The sequence below is a fragment of the Pseudoliparis swirei genome, chromosome 4, assembly GCF_029220125.1.
Source record: "Pseudoliparis swirei isolate HS2019 ecotype Mariana Trench chromosome 4, NWPU_hadal_v1, whole genome shotgun sequence".
NCBI classification, from domain to species: Eukaryota; Metazoa; Chordata; class Actinopteri; order Perciformes; family Liparidae; genus Pseudoliparis; species Pseudoliparis swirei.
The window spans coordinates 12800850-12821578 of record NC_079391.1 but is presented as its reverse complement, the minus strand read 5'-3'; the positions used below and the strand labels follow the sequence as shown (position 1 = coordinate 12821578).

At 40.5% G+C, this 20729-nt stretch overlaps 1 protein-coding gene across 2 annotated transcripts; it reads right to left on the bottom strand.

Annotated features, from left to right (window-relative positions):
• Window positions 1-61: 61 nt before the first annotated feature.
• Window positions 62-18879, bottom strand: ipo7 (importin 7). 2 transcript variants are annotated; one of them, XM_056412380.1, is made up of 25 exons: window positions 18698-18879; window positions 16673-16754; window positions 12465-12618; window positions 12155-12313; window positions 11897-12053; window positions 10965-11054; window positions 10751-10845; window positions 10572-10656; window positions 10323-10457; window positions 10078-10177; window positions 9907-9983; window positions 9668-9784; window positions 7188-7277; window positions 6892-7057; window positions 6630-6790; window positions 5877-6005; window positions 4003-4069; window positions 3742-3867; window positions 3507-3604; window positions 3309-3404; window positions 2930-3150; window positions 2432-2640; window positions 2114-2323; window positions 1913-2029; window positions 62-1126 (listed from the first exon to the last, which is right to left on the bottom strand). In XM_056412380.1, the coding sequence occupies exons 1-25, from the start codon at window positions 18779-18781 to the stop codon at window positions 1029-1031; spliced, it is 3123 nt and encodes a 1040-aa protein (XP_056268355.1). In that variant the 5' UTR covers window positions 18782-18879; the 3' UTR covers window positions 62-1028. The 2 variants fall into 2 exon arrangements, with proteins under 2 accessions (XP_056268355.1, XP_056268356.1); XM_056412381.1 differs by having other exon boundaries at window positions 2114-2320.
• Window positions 18880-20729: the final 1850 nt, after the last annotated feature.

Below are 20729 nucleotides of genomic sequence, written 5' to 3'. Positions count from 1 at the left end.
GCTGCTACCAAAACATCTAAAAAGGAGGACAATTCATAAACCTTGATACGGAAACACTTGGTCATGGAATACCTTATCTTTTTTTCTTTTCTTTGTTTTAATATGTTGTTGAATATATAGATGGTTCATCCATACACCAACCAAAAGCTTGAGACCTTCACGATAAGTCCAATTGTACATGCTTCAATGATGTATTCAATTGTACTTCCAGTGCTCAAACACGTCCTGTAGCCACACTGAACACCCAGAGCATTCTCCTTTTTTCCTGAAATCAACAGTTTCCGAGTTGCTCACTGATCCACTCTGTAACCAGATATTACAGAAGTCGCTTGCAAAGTAACAAAGTTACAGCTGTTTATCATTTTAAATAGTCTTCAATTTAAAAAAAATGTGCAGTCTGATACAGAAGGCTAGGAGACCTGAACAATATGAAAGTGCTAGTCATTAATTTACAGAGATCAGGCATCACATAGTGCTATGAAGTATCCAATATGCTACATATGAATACAGCTGTTAACACTTTACAAATGCCTCTGGTTGTTTTTCAAGGCTACTTGAAAAATCAATAACCTTGGCTTGTATGTACATAAACATGTTTGTTTATGCAGAAAATAATGTAGATATCACCACTACCAGAGGTATAATCTTATTTTGGCCATTTGGCCACAGTGATAATGAAATATTTAGTCCCATCATCAATTTCTAACTGTTAATCCCCCAAATTTGTTTAAGTGGGAAACAAAAACAAAAGAGTTTCCGTCGTGGTATCCCCACCACAAAGGGCTCCAGAAGACAACGTTGTTCAGAGCTTCTTCTCTTGCATCGTGCTCAAGTTCTTGGTTTGTTTTCCCCAGCCATTGGTTGCATTTTAGTTGCTTTCCCACATCTTCTGGTGCTATTTCCCATTTGACAGATTGAAGAATGACTGAGAAGAACCAGTTCTGGAACCACTACTTAAGGGAACAACACAAGCTTTTTTTCACTTCACTACAATCAGTCACAGAGTAATAAAAAGTAGAACGGATGACTCAATTCATTCCTGGAGCAGTGCCTCCAAAGTTGAAAGTAGATGGCACCACTGGCGCTGTGAACTTGTACCCGCCGTGTTTCTCGATCATCTTGGATTCTGCAATAAGATAACAAGCAACAGTGCTTAAAAATCACAAACGTGAGGGGAACAAAAGCGGTTTCCTGATGGGAAGTCTCGTTTACTGCTCACATACACAGCTGGTGCTAGACCACCCATATCAGTTGGCCATTGTTAGTCAGACAGTCCCAGACAGACAACATGTTGTCACACGAATAAAGCTTTTAAATCTTTCCCCTGCATCCCCGTCCACAGAACACAGGAACAGAATTCGGAGACAAGACTACATGCCACACAATGTGATCCAACGCATTTTCGGGCATTTTATGACTTTATTATTCGTCAACAGACAGATAACAGGAATGAGAGAGAGATTGGAACAACAGACTCAAACACTGGACACTGCGGTTCATTGACAGACCCTAAACCCTAGGCCACAAGCGTTGACATAAGCCATGCAGGCAGGACAATCCACAGCATAATGGCATTTTACAACTGAACTTTGATTTCAACAAACATTTATTTTCTTTTTTGTATCCTCCCAGATTCATATCTTGGTGCCCTTAAAAAGGCACAACGGTGGCCGATTGCGACATGCTAGACTGTGTAGTTCGATAAAGGCCGTAATTAATAGTTCTTTTACTCCAGGTAAATGTTTAGAGGAAATTTCATTTATAAGAACATTTTGAATGAAAACAAAAAAACAGAAACCAAGAAAAGAAAGCAGGAAATAGCATGTAAAAAATAATTTGCTTTATTGTCAGACTGAAGTGCCGCATCAGAGTTTAATTGGAAATTTGGATTGCAGTCTCAGCAGGCGCTCACCATGTGCTGCCCGTCTCTGGTCTGCAAGTGTGCCAATGTCCTGAAGGTGTTTGCCCTGATCCTCGTCAAGGGACTGTGTTATCGCCTGGTACCATGCTGGGTCACGGCTCTGGATATCTAAATCACAGTAAAGTGAGATTAGTGATTGATACTCGTCTATTGAGCCATTTCAATTTCATTTGCAGGAGGTTTCCGTCTTACTCTGTAGTATGGCTTTGAAGATCTGATACTCGTCCACTAGGTTGTCTTCATCATCTACAGCTGTAGTATAGCCCTCAAGTGCCGTCTCCTCAGCGTCATCCTCCTCCCAGTCTTCGTCATCTCCGTCCTCTCCCGCCTGCTTTGCCAGCATCTCCAAGTATTCCTGGCCTTCCTCATCAATGTCATCCTCGTCACTGCCCAGCTCGGCTACTTTCAAATCAGAGTTAAAAAGGAACACCTCAATATACTTAACTCGCCTTGCAGAATAATACTGAACTTGACTGATACGACACGGAATACATCAACATTAATGCCTACCGTTGTCATCGTCATCTTCTCCATCTTCATCGTCATCATCCTCGTCATTCTCATGCTCTGCTCGACAGGCATACGCCCTCTTGAGGCCGTTGAACAGAAGGATGGCTGCTGGGAGAAGCTGGATGGCCACCTGGTTGACAGCCTGAGGCCTGTGCTCGAGGTCAATGAGAGCACAAATTCCAAGAATGCACATCTTCCTGTCATGAAGGCTGCGGGGAGCAAGGGGAACAACAACTTAGTCATTTCTGATAACAGTTTATCTTACTAGCTGACTGAAACAGAGCCCCAGAGATTAGCATGTCATCATCAAAAGATTAGTGGCAACAAAAAATGACTAATAGGTCAGCCATAGTTTGAAAAGTATGACACTGAATATGATTAGTGTTTGTAATTATTACCAGGGTCAAGACATTTAGAAACTGTTCACGGTTTTAACCGTCAAGACTGGGTGTACTATAGTGCTCAATTGCAGTGTTGAAATACTCTTAAACCTCTTACCCAAGGAAGCAGTCAACATCTTTGAGCCACTGGGTTATGAAGTGGTTAGTGATCGGCTCAGTGTTGTTTGGAAAGCGAAGGTTCTCCAGAGTGTTGAGGAGAAGAGGGGGGCTGTAGTAAAGTGCGGCAATAGCCACCTGCAGGCACATAGTCCTTAGCTCGCTGGTCTTCACTTCCCTCGTCAAACGCTCCAATGCAGCAGCCACAAACAATGGCACAACCTGCAACAACAGACAGTTTTGCTCTATTGAAGATATACTTGTTATTAAGAATATTATCATCCCAAATGTTAATGTTTAATGTCCTGACATTAAAATACTTAAATCTTTATCGTATCTTTTCAGCTAACTAGTGAGGTGTGAATTCGTTAGACCCTGACCTGGTCAATGCCTCGACCTTTGCACTGCAGAATGATCACCTCCAGTAGCTTGGCCGCATGGCACTCTGGGTCCTCGCCAGGATCACCCGTCAGGACCTGAGTGAAGTGACAGACTTCAGTAAACCTCCTCATAGAGACCAATCACCTCACATAATGAGCAGTCTGTTACATAATGCATTGTCAAATGCATTATCGTACCTTCTTGCACATGCTATAGATGATCTCCAGGTATTTGGTGTCAGATAAGAGTGTATCTGTATCAACTGTGACATAGTTGTGAAGAAGCGGCATCATATCTGAAACAGAAACATTTATTTTTCCATCAGCTGAGTTTACATCAAATCTATTTTATGGAAAACTGTCTCCTACAGAGTATGGCTCCGGTACTAATGATCCTTTCTATTTCAAATCTGGTTCTGAGCTAAACCCATACCTGTGAAGTAGTCAAAGCCATCTTGCTGGAAGACTTCGTACACCAGTGGAAGGAGCTGCCACATCTGTGCTGACACTTGCTGGCAGGTCAGGCTGTGAGCCAAGGACAAGATCTCCTCGTAGAACTCTAGGAAAAGAAAATAGGTCAAGACAAGTGAGTCACTGGAGGTAAATAAAAGTCTATTTATCAATATAGACAGGTAGCCATAGCTTTAGTGCAACATGCTGGTAGAATGTGGGAACAAAGGAAGGACTTGCTTACCCAGTACATGCTGCTGCAGGACGGTGCCAATCACCTGCAGACAGATGCCCTCCAGCTGCTGGGTGATCTGAAACAGCACAAGTGTTAAGGTAGTGAGGATTTGATCAAAATAACTTGGTACAGAAGATAAGCCTTCAGTCAGTTTCATCTCAACCACAAGTTCCTTAGACTACAAATACTCTGACAACATATAATTGAACTGGCTTGGTTAATACTGTCCATCAATCTTCAATGCTGTATTTCGGCATTGGAGTTCAGCGTATGCACACAAACAGAGCCTCTCCGTCTGAAAATAACTCATAACTAATGTTAATGCGTAATGATGCATACACAGTATGCTACAGACACTTCAAAACTGTTTAAAGCACATTTTAACCGAATGTTTGTAATGCCACTGTATACAACTGAAAGTTGTATACGAAAGGGTGGCTGGAAAGGACTGATTATATAAATAACTAACCATCAGTGCGACATTTTGAGTAAAAATCTACTAGAAGCAATGACGACAAGCACCTCTTCTCCATTAATGTTGTTTTGTGTACCTAATGAGTCAATCAAGTTATGTCCAATTCAACAGGTTACATTTCCTGTTATTTGGTCAAATAAAAAATATTGTAATTATTTGTAGTGAAATGACATACACTGACCATCTCTGAAACCTAAATTGTTGAATTGTTAAGCAATGAATTACCCTCAGTGTAAAGTGATTATTGGTCAAATCTAGGGCTGCAATAACGAATCGATAAAATCGGCAAAAATCGATTATTAAAATAGTTGGCAACGAATTTCATTATCGATTAAGTGTCGCGCGATTATTACGGCACTCAATAAGTCGCGGAGTTTTATAAAAGTTGAGTTGAGCGCAGAGCGGCGCAGGAGAAACAAGAGCGGAGCGGAGGGAGAGGACAGAACGCTGCGTTGTGAGAGCCAATCAGCGCTGAGCTGCTCCTCTGTTGATGAATCTAATTGGCTGCTGCTGCTCTCGTGGCGCTGGATGCGGAAGTCATTTACGTAGTCGGAGACATTCACGTAGCTAAGTGCGCCTACGGGTGATGTTATCAGGTCTCTCAAGTGTCACGCATTGAGAGTGACAGTCACTCATTTCGGTCTTAAGTCACGCACTCCCGCCACACATCGTATTTCTCACGCTGAAAAACAACTCTCGGCTATTTAATGTGCCGCAGCGCGCCAACATGAGCTGGCCGCGCTGCCCTCACCATGGAGGAATCAAGCGCTCTGCTGTGAGGTGCCACTTATCAGCCAATCAAAAAAAAGAAATGGGCTACACAATAGCCAATCAGAAAAAAAAACTTATCTGTTGTACCTGGGTAAGATTTAATCCAGCAACCAATGAAAATAAAGCATCCTGGAATTGCACGCGACTGATATAACACATTTGCATTACTTTTCCAAATATTTGGGGATTTTATTTTTTTCAATTACTTTTCTAGGCCTGGAAATAGCCATTTAATAATTCCAGGCCTTTTCAGGTTTTCCATGACCGTACGAACCCTGTTTTGAATAAAGGGTTGAAAATTACTTTTTTTTAAATGCGATTAATCGAAAAAATAATCAACAGATTAATCGATTATCAAAATAATCATGAGTTGCAGCCCTAGTCAAATCCAATGGCTTCGAGCACTAGCACTCGGATGTTATAGCAGACATGGTGGCACTATTTCTAGCGTCTGCCTCAGACTCTGAGTCATTTTGCACAGTGAGAACAGAGCGTGTTCCCAGGAGTTGGTGGGTAGCTGAAGTGTTTTGGCAAGAACGCTGCAGCAGACCAGAGCTGCTTCTGCAGAGGAAGTCGCACCGAGATCAGCTTGAAGTGTGTGTATGTGTGTGGCACGCTTAATGGCTATGCTTCTAACCTCTTTGTGGTCCTCCACCACACTTAGCAATGTGTCAATGGTGTTGAGGATGCCCATGGCCGTCACTGCCTTGTCATCTCCTCCCTCCTCATCAGGGCCCGTCTGAATCACCTGGTTGAACGTCATAGCCTGAAAAGTAAAAACAGACCCTTATGACTGTGTCTATGGACTTAATGTATACATACATTTTACCAGAAGGTAGGACGACTATTTTAAGAACGTTTGTTTTGAATAAATAGTTACAATAATTAAATATGCGACCATAGCTTTCTCTTACAAGCAAAATAGAGGATTTGCTTTTGTTGTATGTGACACCATCCATTGAGCTCCACACAGTATCTTTCTGAGAGGGAACAGCCAGTGCATTCACATGGCAAACACTGTTAAAAGTAGCTCTTTTATTTTAGCAAACTTCTGATGAAGAAAAGCAAGAATGTTTTCTGGCAATTTGTCGAGATAATCATATTCTTCGTACCTTAACTTGGATATGTAGTTATTATTGTCAGGCATATTAGTGTTGGAGAAACCTAATCGGTTTATTTTGGGTTTAATCAGATCAGTATTATCTTAGTTGCCTTTACTTCATCTAAATTAAGTTTTTTTGCAAGCATTATAGATCATTAAAAATTAGTTTTTGTTCCTAGGATTGCAGTTCTACTCCGACATTACAGCCATAGGGGAAGTTTATTAAGGCATTCAAGGATGGTATGTGAAATGACATCAATGGGTAGCGTCTTTAGTGCTTGCACTTACCAAGTGTTGCGTCATCTCCACTGCAATTGGAGTCACCTCCTCACTGTATTCACAAATCATCTTCTGTATGACATTGGTGAGATCATCGTTTTCCGTTTCCCTGACAATGTGGAGGAGTGCCTGCATCACTGGCCGGATAAAGGGGGTGATGTATTCTTTGGCTAAAGAATAAAACACACAAGTTAATTCAGACACTCAAAGAGAACCACAAACTAACATTAATAGAGAAAAGTCAGTTAACAGCAGCGGCATAACTTCTCACCTTTCTCCTGGTTGCTGATGAGAACCTGCAGGGCAATAGCAGCCTCCACCTTAACTGGCATTTCGTTGTCATTGATTAGACAAAGGCGAGTGAGCTCAAGAGCGGTCTGCAGGTTCTGGTCACTTTTGAACTTCACCTCACAGAAGTAATGCAGCACCCAGCAGGCCTGTGTGAAAACAGAGGTTGAGGAGAATCAAAATCTAAGAACTGAGAGAACACAAGTTTGTGTCAATTCAAAGTGACTTCATTCAGTAAAGCTACATCTCAGGTCTGCCTGTTGGGGCATGATCACTTACTCTGGCTCTCATGTAGCCCAGTTCACTGCGGAACAGGGCGAAGACGTGATTCTGCAGCATGAACTCCATCTGGTCCTTATAAATCTTTTTCTGTGCAGAGAAAGAAAAAAACATCACGTTTCACAAGGCAGTCAAACACACCAAGTACCCTGCATGTTAATGCATTGACTGGTGCCATGGCATAGAGGATAAATTAAACAGTCAAAACCGCAGCACGAACCAATCTCAGGGAACGCACCTTGTTTTTTCCCCTTATAATGCTACATTAAGAATGACAAATCGGCAGGAGAAGAACTAACATTGCCGTTCTCAGTCGATTGGCACGGTGCAAAACAGAGTAAAAAGCTAATGGAGGCTTTCAAGAGTCAAATTGTGGTGCGTTCAGGCTCTACTCAGTAACAATTATTATTGAGTAACGGTAATATATAATATCATCATTAGGGCTGAGCTAACCATTATTTTATTAATCAATCAATCTGTCGATTATTCATCGACTACGTCTGAATAACTACCGCTTGCAGCGCTACTAGACTAGCAGCAGGCTAGATTTACCAACGCCATGACGTCCGTGATGACGAGCGGAGCATCTCAACGCTGATTGGCTTTGGCAACGCAGCATTATGGTCTTTCTTCTACCTCTGCTCTTTTGTTGTTGTTGATGCTGCTCAACTCTGCGCTCAACTCAAACTTTTTTTATTATACTCAAACATCTCCACGGCTTTTGAGTGGCGTAATAATCGCACGGCACAATGAACCGATAATTAAATTGGCTGTAAACTATTAATCTTTTTTTAATCTATTTGTATTGATTCGTTGTTGCAGGCCTAATTATCATGTGTTCAAATGTAATTGTGAACTATATTTTTTGAGAGAAACTTTATTAAATTCAGTTTGTTTGAAAGATGTGTTTTCAAAGCAATATTAACCTCTTCCACTCCACTGAGGATGCCGGCGTCCTTAAGACCCTCCCCTTCCCTTTAAACGGCTTGCTCACGCAGACCACGTCAATAAACATGGGCATGTTTGGTGTCCCAGCATTCAACACATCCTCATCTTTGCAAAGAACATATACATTTTCTTTTATTTCGTAATAATTTTTCACAAGAGGAGCCCAAACACACAATGTCTAAAGTCGCGATAAATGCAGCAAGTCGGGTCTTGCAACATTTCGACGGAGAAAACGTATAGAATACACTTTCTAAGTAGATGTATTAGCGGAGGTATTAGCGGAAGTACTAGCGGAAGTTTTTTTGGTGCGCTGTGTCTTCCCTGACAGTAATGTGTTGAAGCCAGGAGACCGCGCTGTCTTTGCCGGGCCATGAACACGGTGATTTGCTCCGTTTTTGTTTGACTACATTTTATTAGTAACAGTTAGGTTAGACTGTCAATCCCTTCGTCTACTCTAGAGGACGTGTTGTATATGCAAATTGAGTCACACGTAACGGAACTCCTCTGAAATACGTGGGCGCAGCCAGTCTTCTCCTTACAGAATATATATGTTCATGTATAGAAATATATATATGTTTATACATACATATATATTATGTACTATATACGTATATATACTACATATATATGTCACTATGTGTGTATATATATCTATATATATATGTAGTATATATTTATATGTATATATTATTTAGCAATACATCTGCTCTACTTGGAGTAAAAGTTATATTTTGCAGTGATATGACAGTTCTTTACATTGGTATATGTTGAAACATATCAACATGTAAAGGAAAACACCTTCAGTGTCTTATAATATCATTTGGGCACCATGTGTGCATTTGGAGTCTGCAAATGTCCTTTTTGGAGCTCCGCCTGGATCTTTTCATGAAAAACAATGTAGGATTGTCATACTTTGTCCTATCCTCTTCAAATTTGAAGCATGTGTTTAGTACTAGTGCAGTTACACACCTATACTGTCCTTTTCCTGTACAGATACAGTCACAGGCAGTTATTTATACTGAAATATACTTTTTTATTTTAGGGGGACAAAAATCTTACATTTTGACTGACTTCAAAGGCCCACTGCTCTGTTTCTGTATGACCTAAAGGATTTTTGACACTTTCACAAGTAATCACAAGGGTAATCTTTCTAGAAAGCCTTCATTGATAAATTTATTCAGAGGGGTTCAGAAACTACAGCCATTTTAATTTCGTCAGATCATTTTAGGCGTTTTTGCTCAAAAATGGGGGTGGAGTGGAAGAGGTTAAAATAGATATTAGGGGGAATTGTGAACCGTTAAAACACACCAACTCTCGGTCAATAGTCTGTCACTTTCTCTAAATGCACATAGCTAAACCAACTTCTGCACAATAATCCTTTTCCCCAGTTAAATACTAATTTCCGACTGAATGCTCATGAAGTCATGGAGAAAAAGAAAAAAACCTGTTACGCTCTGAATGTAAACAAATGTGTAGAAAATATTAATAATTAACGAAGTAGTGCCAACAGGCTGGGTTGAAAGATATGTTACCTTCAGGAGGATTTCAGCCAAAGAGCCAATCATGTGGAGGGCACCATCCTTTTTCCTGGGGTCAGAGGCGGGATCAGTAAGAATCTGGTAGCAGAAGCCCATCGTCTTTTGCAGCACCTAAACACAGCAAGTACACACCGGATTAGGCGTCAACCAATATTAACTGTAGGGCTGGTTGTTCAAACGGATAACAAATCTAAGCTTTTAAGGAAATTAACAACAAATTAATTTCAACTGGCCTCTTTCCTCTTGTTGCAGGCAGTGAAGAGGAGCGTCTGGGCTGCCGTTGTTGGAGAAATGAAGTCCTCAAATACGTCTAAGGAGACAGCAGAGATTGGAAAAATGGTTAATCATTACAGGTGCAGAATGATAATATTTTTGAATTGCAGGCATCAGCTTTCTCTTCTTACCAAACTTCATGCGGATGTACTCGTATGGATCCTCTTGCCACAGTTCCTCATCACTATCTGTGTAACACATGAGGGGGAAGACCACATCCTGAATGATGCCCTGAAAAACACAAAGAATCACAATCAGGAATGATGTTGATGTCAGGAGAGTAGTTTCTTTCATCAGTTGATTGAACCGACACATATTGGCAGCGCTTTAGCTTCTACTGGTGACAACCAGTACATTAGACATGTTTTATTAGTACCTGGATGTGTGGTTTGAGGTTTCGCCACGTCAGAGCATGCGCTATGCCCTGGTTGATGTAGTTGAGTGTCTGTTGGAGAACTCTGGGAGCCACATATTGCTTTTCCTTGTACTGGTATAAGACTTTCAGCAGCACCTAGTAGACAGATGTACAAAGACATTCCTTACACACTTGTGAGATGCACTTCGAAAAGACACAGTGCAGTCTGACTGGAGCTACCGTTTACATTACATCCTCTGAAGTTCTTACCTGTTGAGCAGGAACTGCATATTCCTTGAGGAAAAGTTCAGCAAACTCTGCATACTCTTTTGTTGTGTTGCCTGGGCTTCCATACCTGCAAAGATGGTTTAATATAGCAAACGGTAAACATGTTTTTACATTTTACTAAATAATAAAAATAGGTTTGAGAAAAATTATTTGATATTTACCTCTCAAACAGACGAGCCAATATGTGAAGGGCCCACTTCTTACACTTCCACCATGGCAGCTCAGGTCGCTCATCTTCATCTATCTGCATCGTCTCCTGCGGACCAAAAACAAACGGTTTTGGTCCAACTGAAAGGTTTACATTTTGGAACACAAATCTTGTGTAAAGCGTAATTGGCCATGTTGGTGCAGAATGAATTAATTTGGCGTCCTTACCGGAGGCACATCTCTATCCACGACTGTCTTGAGGATCTCCATCCACTCCGTCAGGTTCTGCCTGTTGATGAGTTCCAGGGGGAGGTTGTACTGTGGAGATGAACAAGAACGTCTTCTTTTTTTAGGATTAATCGTTGTGTACCAAATATTTAGATATGTTCACACCAAAAAGGGGGCATCACAGATTTAAGAATAAAATACTTATTGTATTGAAATAAGTCACACTTTAAAAACAGATTAAGTAATACTGCAGACTTTGCTTTGTCACACTAAACCAAACATTGGCGACATAATACCTGCCCAGTGTGTGATTTTAGATAGCACGCCCACATGCCAGGAGAAAAGATGAGCCGACCTTCCACTACAAATCTTTTTTTAAACGGGGTTGCAGGTTTGATACGGCCACTCACAATGTATGCTCAATGTTGAGATCTTGTTTTGAAGGGCTGGTCTACTATAAGGTATAACGTACACGATGTACAGTGGCTGCACCTTTAATTTTCCTGTCATCTCCTGGTTGATCTTGTTCTTTGCCAGGAAGGACCTCATCTCCCAACATCGTTGTCATTCTGGTTTGCTGTTGCTAACGGCTGCTTACGCGTTTAAAAGTTGGGATGCACAAATAACATCAAAACTTCACACCCGTTCTGCCGCTCTGGCGGTCCATTTCCACAAAGACATTGGCTCGTTAACTACCTTAGCTGCCAGATCAGCAACGGAAAAACGTTCCCATCTCGGTCCACATTATACAGAAAAAACAAATAACGGCGTAACATACCGGCCTTGGACAACACGTCTGAGATCGGCTACTGGTTGAGCTTAACGATTGAAAGGCTTTTTAAGACACATCTTTATTAAGAAACAGACAAAACACAGGTTTTTATTCTTCCTGAACCCCCCTTAAGAGACGATGTCATGAGCTGCAACTTTACCTGGAAGAGGGCATAGAGGATTTTGAAGATCTGTTTTTGTATGAGGACAGAGTCACTGGAGTGGTCAGGGATCAGCTGGATAAAGCGTTCTTTCAGCATGGGCATGAAGATGTGCATGGCAGCCACCAGAGGTTGACGCTCTTCTGGTTTCTTGTATCTATTTTACAGACAGGTTACATCAGCGACACGAGCACAATGTTTACCCCACGTCACATGTTCCAATACAATATAAAATTAAGATCGAGAACGCTGACTTACTCATAGTTTTTGACGAGCTGGTAAAGGCAGAGCAAGATGCCCAGCCATCCTGCACTGTTGTCCGACTGCAGGTAAAAGCCAATCTTGTCCACAATGGTCGTCCACTTGCCAGGGTAGTCATGCTTGATCATGTGGTGGATACATGTCGTCAACTGGACTCTGACAAGTTACAACAATATTGTTGGGATTGAGTAAAACCATAATACTATATGCAAAGTAGAAAAAAGTGACTAGTAAGGAACATAGATGGAAAAACCAAATATCTTGAGAGCCTCTCACTCTACTCAACCAGCAGGGTTTGTGTGGTTACCTGATGCGCTCGGGGGAGTGGATAATGGCCTCCACTATGTTGTCTCGAATGAACAGCCTGTCCTCATCGGGAATGTTATTGATGGGAGTCTCTGTGCCTACACCGTCGCCATCACTCCAGTGCTGGGTTATCATGTTCTTAAGGTAAATCACACCTAGACAGAGAGAAAAGCACACGGGTCAGCCCTTTAACAGCAAGACATTATTTATACATACAGCATCTTTTCCTCATGTGCAATGTATTGTATACACCAAGTGATTTGTATGCGTGTAGATTCAAGTGGATTTTAAAAACCATATATGGTGTATCGTATTGACTGCATTTACTTCATTATGACAGTAAATTCTTTCATCTGTATTTTAGTAGTTTTGAATGTGGCACAAGGGCGTGAGCTGGGTTCACATCTACAATGTGGGCCCCGTTGCGAGTTCAGTTGCTCGCAGGAGAAAGTGTCTGAGGGAGTGGAAAAGTGAGGTCTGGTTGGCGAACGTCAGACTGCTGACACAAATGTCTACACTGCTATCGAGGCAATCATAATCCAGCCTATCAATGCTGACTGAGCACAAACCCTCTCACTCTTTGCCTATGACCAAACTACACTATCACCCAACACTGCAAACTGAATGAATCTGCTGCAAGCTCAACATGGTTCAAATTTAAATTAAACTAGACAAAAAATGGGCAAATAATAAAGGTGAAACACCGACTTCAGGCATGATAACAGTAGTGCTCATCAAATTCAGCCATTCTCTAACACAACAGCTGAATAATTTGAGTTTGTTAACTTTAATAAACTGCAACTCCATTGCAGAAACGTATCACAACAGTCGGGATTGAGGCTGTTAAAATGACTGTATACCAAAAATTGTAATCCCACACTGTACGCAAACATTACACCAACAATGAGCTGAAGTTTTTTTAAATCCCTACTAAAGCCAATTTCAGCACGATTCACTTAAATCTAATCTAAACAAACATGGGAACCAAATGCATGAGAGAGTAAGTTATACCCAGGGGTGCACATAACTGGTACGCAGGTGCGAAAATAATCAACAATGCGTAATGCCACTTGTGATACTTCACGCCTTTGTGTACTTGACCGATCTGATATTGATCGGCTCTAACCAACAGCATGTCATTCTGTCTTTACGTGTCGCGTTAACTCTTCTCGGCTCTCCGTCTCGCGCGCCGCAGAGCACGCCCCCCCGGAGGTGGACGTCACAAAAGCTGACGCTACATATGGAGTGAGTACCAAACGCCATCTCCCGGTACTCACCTGAGTAACTCACTGAAAAAGTTATGTGCACCCCTGGTTATACCTGATGAAAATCTTCTCAATTAACCCACGTAGCTATGATGAATATATAATTGTTTTACTTGGCGGGTAAAAAAAAGAAGGCCAAAGTCCTTTCTGCTATGACAAACAATTAAGAGGAATGGAAGAAGAAAAGAAAAACATTTGGCAGCAAAGATCTCAAAACATGTCCTGTATATGCTGCCAATACAGATTAAAAAACAACTCAAACACACATTAAATTGTGCGGTCTGTTATAAAACGACTTTGATGAATGATCATTAATTCACTGATAAAACTGATTATTTACTGATAATGAAATTAAAAATGATCATTTCAAAGTGACTGTTCTCACACAAAAGATGACATTTGTGGATTGATTAAGTCAATGTACGTTTGAACAAAAGCCCTAAAGAGACTTGATTGAAACATGTGTTTGTAAATATCTCGGGATAACGATATAATCAATGTTGTCACAAGTTAACAAAGGGTTGTTTCCTTTCATTAGGAGTACAATGCCAGCATGCATAGGTGACTGCAGTCAATCAGTCACTGGTATCTCCACGGTCCAATCAACTGAGGCTTGAATTAGAGTGCAACCAAATACAGACCATTAACTGTGAAGAAGTCTGCATATAAAAAGATTGACAAAAAACTATATAGTCTACGAAGCGGACGGCAGACAAAGTGAAGTTAAAAGGATACTTGTGACTGTTTAGTTGTTTTCAAAATAAGGCTTTAAAGAGTACAAATGGAAGTAAGATTAAATAAAAAATATATACAAGCAGTGCAAAGCATCTTTCCTGTCCCTCTTGTAAATTAATAGGAAAATAGCACGAGGAAAATGTCATTAGATTTTAAGTCATTTCTGTATGAATGTAGTGAAAGATGTCCTGAAAATACGACGCAATGTGTTTTTATGCTGTTTCACAGTAGAAAAGAGTGGCTTTTACTATGGAAAATCTCATAATTACCTTCGCATTGAAAATGCGGAAGGTTATGTTTTAAACGCCGTGTATTTATTTATTTATTTGTATGCGTGTTACTCGCATAACTCAAAAAGTATTAAACCGAATCACATGAAATTTGGTGGGATGATTGGTTATTATCCGGGGACCATTTGATTAGATTTTGGAATCGATCGGGTCAAAGTCATGGTCATGAAAAGGTCAACATCTTCTTGAATCACATGACATTTGGTGGGATGATTGGTTATTATCCGGGGACCATTTGATTAGATTTTGGGATCGATCGGGTCAAAGGTCAAGGTCATGAAAAGGTCAACATCTTCTTTTTACTATAGAAGGGTCAATTTGTATCCAATTGGCATGCAACTAATGCCAACATGTTCATAATTCAATGCCCAATCTTGTGATATGCGAAGGTATGCGCTCTACCGAGTGCCCATTCTAGTTGATTTAGTGTTTGAATGTAGTCAGAGAGGTCTTTAACTCAAATGTTTCACTTATTGGAAGGAATTCTTAATTTTCAAGCAAAACAAAAATCATTAACATCCCAATTGTTTCTTATGTATGTATTGAGGAATACAGGCAACATGTTATACTTCATTTGAAATAAATATATATATAATTCAGTTAGTAAGACTATATTCAAGAAAAACAAACAGTCACAAATAAACCCATCAAGGATCCTCTTGCCATTCTCGGCATCTCTCTGCCAACTTCACCCAGCTCCTACTGTCAGATTGAGTGGAGCCGTTTGAATTAATCTAGCATCAGCTAAATTGATCTAAACATGAATAGTAATAAAAAAGAAACAACCCTTTGATTTCTCCTTATCGGGATAACACTTGTTTTTTCAAGATGACAAAATGAACACAAAAAACATAGTTTGAATCATGTCTTTTTCAATGTGAGGAGCTGTTCCCCCCCATATTCTGCTTTAAACACCGTCAAGACATTTTCCTACAGATGGAAAAGTAATTAATTGCACAGCTCTTTAACAGCTTAATTTGCTGGTAATGTTACAAATACTTGGTGGACACAACAATGCAGATGCCTTCTACTTTCTGGAACAACTTGTCATGATTTCACTTTGAACACTTATTTTTCCCTCCGATGAAACCTTCCTCCCAGAGCAGCATTTGACTGAAGCAAAACAAGCTATATTTAACAAATTCCACGTGTCCACTGCTCTTCAGCGAGGCACTTTAGCCACACAAAAACACATGTGTGAATCATGTTACGTGGTTAAATTATCTTTTCGGATACCAGTATATAAGTGACCTATTTAACTTGGGATCATGCAAAATATCGAGACCATTGCTCATGATAATAATGCAATAGGACAAAATCTGAGTCAAATGCAGAATAAAGTGGCAAGTCACAGTGAGAGGAGTGTTATGTTGCACCTCATTTCTTGCATGCTTTATGGTTTTGAGCATTAACGGCAAGGTGAAGTATTCACCCAGCTTCACCAATATTTATTTCTATAAATATCTTAAACCCTTTCCCTGTATGATGTGTTTGACAAGACAAATCTGGCAGCCCCGTAACCCTAATTTGTTCGTGTTGAATCTCCATTTCGGCTTTAACTCAAATCAGTTGACTGTAAAGATGTGCTGGCCCCGCTGCTTAAGCTGCCAGCAGATAGCGGGGAATAAATCCATATTTTGAGTGTTTACTTTAAAGGTGCAATCTTGGAGATTGTCATTTAAATAAATGTCTTTAAAGTCACGGTCTCTCGCTGAAAGAGGCAACCGTGCTGGCCCATAGTAGCACAATAATATAAATAGATAATTAAAATCAATCAGGACTTAAATCTTAAGGATCACCATTGTAACTTTTAACATGATTAAGATATGCAGAGGCGATTATATGTTCCACATAGTTGTTTATCAGAGCATCTTTCACAGAATGCAGAACTGTTTTTACAAGTTAAAGTCGGGACTCACCTGCTTGCCTGACAGGCAAATCCAACTGATCAGACATGGTGACACGCAGCAAAGTGGACACAAAGTTTACCTGGGTGTGACCCTGAAAATTAGAATAGAGAACAGCAGAATGTTAATGGCCATAAAACACTGAAACAACATTAAGAATATATTTGTTTATCCCATTTAGTTTATAGTAGGTTTCATATTATTTTTGCATGAACCCTACTTGGAGTTATACAAATGGGAGGTTTATATTTTGAAATGGATGACTAATATGGTGCTTTGTTGCATTTTACATTATCTTTAAAAAAAAACATGGGCTCCATCACAAACCACCAGCACACCTCAAATCAGTCAGGTGTCTCAGGCAAATGAAATACTAGTGAATCGAATCATAATTAGGTGGTAAACTTAAAATAAGTAAAGGCCATACAAGTATGGGTTATTGCCTCCTCACAGAACTAACGCTGCAATTGGTTGTTCCTGGGAAGATGTCAAGGTGATAAACAGGAGATGAGCAACTAATCTCACAATGCAGCTCAAGTCTATCAACATAGTTTTAAACACAATGCATCTCAACATCTTGTCAAGCCGCAAAAAAAAAAATCTGAGTTATGACTACGCAAAGCACAGTATTTAGAAAATATTCTCGCCAACGGATTTACTCCATCCTCCTCCAGTAGATATGACTTTTTGTTCTGTAGACAACTCGGAAAAACTCCAGTCTGCTGTGTAAGAATACTCTCCGAGAGATGCCAGTCAAGTGAGCCATTACTATCAATGCAGGTGTGGGTGTAAAAAGCAACCCAAGACAATTGCACTGCCAAAAATAAACATGTATGAAGGGTAAACACATATTCAACATAATCATGGTACTGCGATTTAACCGTACAGACTTACACAATAAGGCATCAAAACAATGCAAGGCCTCTGCCCTGCAAGCACTGATTTTCCATGATCTATACAGGTGATAAACAAAATACGAGCTTCAAATATCTTTACGGGGGAAATGACTTGAAATCATGACATGAAGGCGTTGTTATATTTAAGAATAAGATTTAATGGAAAACTAAACAAACTATTAATTTCTCCTCAACTATAATAACATGTGTCACATAAGACAGAGCACCCCATCGCCTCAAGCTACAGCCAAAGTGAGTCTCAATCTCAGCCATTGGAACCTGACCTAGAGGTAATTTAGACAGTAACATTCCATAAGTCTGCAGACGAAAACAAATATGAAAACTCAAAGTGAAAACACAACAGGAGAAACAGCCCGACTGTTGCTCGGACGGCATAGTTGCTAACTTGGTTCACAGCCGCTCACGTGGAGCTCTGCTCACGTAAAACTACATTTATGTCTTACTAAAGCAGCTATGAAAAGGCACCCATTGCAGAACAAGTTGGGCTCTGGCAAGCGAAGAGAAAAAGCTGGTTCGCGAATGTGTTATTGCGTTGTTGTATAATGTCATCATCACTCCGGGGCATGTCACAGTGACACGTGAGCAGCAGCTATGTAGCGGCTCCACGGCGAGCCAGCTAAGCTAGCTCGCTGACATTAGCCGCACAGCTAGGACTAACTATCCGGTGGTTAAATACGATAACTAGCACACACCATGCGCCTCAGGCCGCTTCACTTGCTATTCACCACACCTGCCATCATATTCTCATGCCGTGTCAGCTCCGAAATTAGTCAAAACTAAACCGAAACTGTGGGTGACGAGCTAATAAGTAGTTAGCTCCTCTGAGCTAGCTGGTTAGCATTCGCGATACAGCTGGCTCAAGAAGAAGCTAACGTTGGTTACTTGCACTGAGTGGCATGGAAATAAAAACACCATTTAATTCATACAAGTGGCGCGACGCTGTTGATATGAGCGAGGGCACAATAGGAAGTATTGTGGCCTGGTATCTCGCCCATGGTCCGCCTCAGCAGCGGAGCCCCGTCTGTGTGATCGCACCATATTGATGTTGTGAACGGCCGAGGCCCGATCAAGGACCGCACCACAACCTCCATCACCATTAGCGGCTAATCTCAACATGTACCTCGTTCAGCTGTCTCTCCGCAGCCTCCCGTAGGATGGGGTCCATCGTCCCCCGAAGGGCCTCGACCAAAGACTCAGGATCCATCACGAAAACTCTGTTTGCGGCTCGGATTTGTTATATTTCAGACGTCTTACAGCTCCCAGTCACTGCGCACATGGACGCACAGCTCTCCGGTTACCCGGCGCGAAAGGAAGCAGTGAATAAAGTACCCGGATAGATCAGCGCCAAATTTGTGCAGGACGAACATCCGGCGGCGAATGCATAGCCTTGGGAGTTGTAGTTCCCAGTATAACTTTGAGACAACTTGCCCAACGTCTTCAAAGAGGGAGGCTGGAGGTCCGTGTACGTTTTGTTCGTTCGTTTGTTTTTTGTTGTTTTGTTTTATTTTGACTTCAAAATAAAAGCCAGTGATATATATTCGTATTTAAAGTCTTATATGATGCAAACACACAAAATAAATAAACCTGGATGTGTTAGCGACAGTAGTGACTATAGTAAGTTTAATATTCATGTATATATGTACACAGAAAGAATCAACTTGTCCCTTAATCGCTACATTGTTTAATGCAACACAGTTCCTAATATAGATTAATTTAAGTAATGTGTCCGTGCAGAGTTGTTGTTGTTGTTATCATATTTATATTTCCACCTCATTCTGCTGTTTCTTGAGCGAACACCGCAGAATGAGATTCAGAGCAAAGGAATAATTTGTCTACCACTAGATGGTAGTATACTATACCTCATTGATTGATTTGTCACACTTAAATCCAAGAGCACAGACCAGATGAATTGGTTCTATTTACATATTTGCTACCATTACCTGTCTCGTGATCCCTCAGATTGACCCCTGGACTTGGTTGGGAACCAATGCACAAGATTACCAGCTCTTTATCATGTTGGACAAACCAGCATGGCACTGTCTCATAAAAATGAAGTTTCCATCCAATAACACTGGTATGAAGAAGCCTGCTTTTGGTATAAATTTGATTAATTTATACCTGACATCACAAAAGGTCAAAGGTTACATTTAGCCTGAGTAGAATATTTTGGCCTTTATAGGGGTTTAAATGATCAGATCCCTTCCAGGTAGCATGTGTTTGTGATTATATACAGGCAGCAGGACACTTCTCCTTTGATTAAAGTTAACAAAGTCAAATGGACTCCTGGTGGGGGTTTATGAGTCCTTATACGCCAAAGATAGGAAAACTACCAAATACTTGGAGAGCACTATTGGGGTCTCCAAACTGGTAATATAATAATATAATTTTCTCTTCTTTAAAAAGAAAAACACTATAAGCTCTATAATCACACAGCAGGAAAAGACATCAATGATAAACAAGCAGAGCATCAAAAACAATCTGAGCCAACCAAGTTAGTAAATCAAATTTTAATCACCATTTTAACCTGATCTTATAGCAGGTATGAAGCTTTAGTGGAAGCTCAGTCAGGACGGTTCATCTGCCTTCTTCACTTCACTTTTCATTTGTGCTGTAATTTGGAACATCTCTTGGAAGCCAAAACTTTGATGATGTAACTCATGTGAGCAGATTAACTGCAGATGGAAAAATCTGAGGAATTAGGATACAGCAATACAATACAAATATAGGAATGTAATCACAATGCAATGCCACCACTAATTCTGAAGGCTTTCGCTTTTAGGGGATTATTTAATTTGTGAATTAGAAAATACCAAAGAGTGTCTTTCTTTGCTAATCTAGAAGTGTGCAGATGCCATTGGATCAGATATAAGTACATGTGAGCTGCTGCTCAGTTTCACAGGAACAGAAAACTACAAAACTGTTATTTATATAATCAGAATCAGTTTTAAGTGTGTACAAATACAATGAATATGACTTATCTAAATGTATATGCAGAGATATAGCCATACGGCTAAAACAGGCAAAAACGCCTAACAATCATTTGACTACTATAAACTTTGTGAGACATCTTAGAAGTATGAGAGTAGCTGTGCTCTCCATGTTTCACTCTGATACAATAACCCATGTAGTCAACTCCTCAAAACAGTGTTCAG

Excerpts from the sequence above, each read along its gene's own strand:
- ipo7 (XM_056412380.1), bottom strand. The coding sequence starts at position 18,781 with ATGGATCCTGAGTCTTTGGTCGAGGCCCTTCGGGGGACGATGGACCCC. Across the intron at positions 12,054-12,154 it reads CAGCTCGTCAAAAACTATGA|ATACAAGAAACCAGAAGAGC; the intron begins GTAAGTCAGCGT and ends TCTGTAAAATAG. Across the intron at positions 3,605-3,741 it reads TGGCTTTGACTACTTCACAG|ATATGATGCCGCTTCTTCAC; the intron begins GTATGGGTTTAG and ends TTTCTGTTTCAG.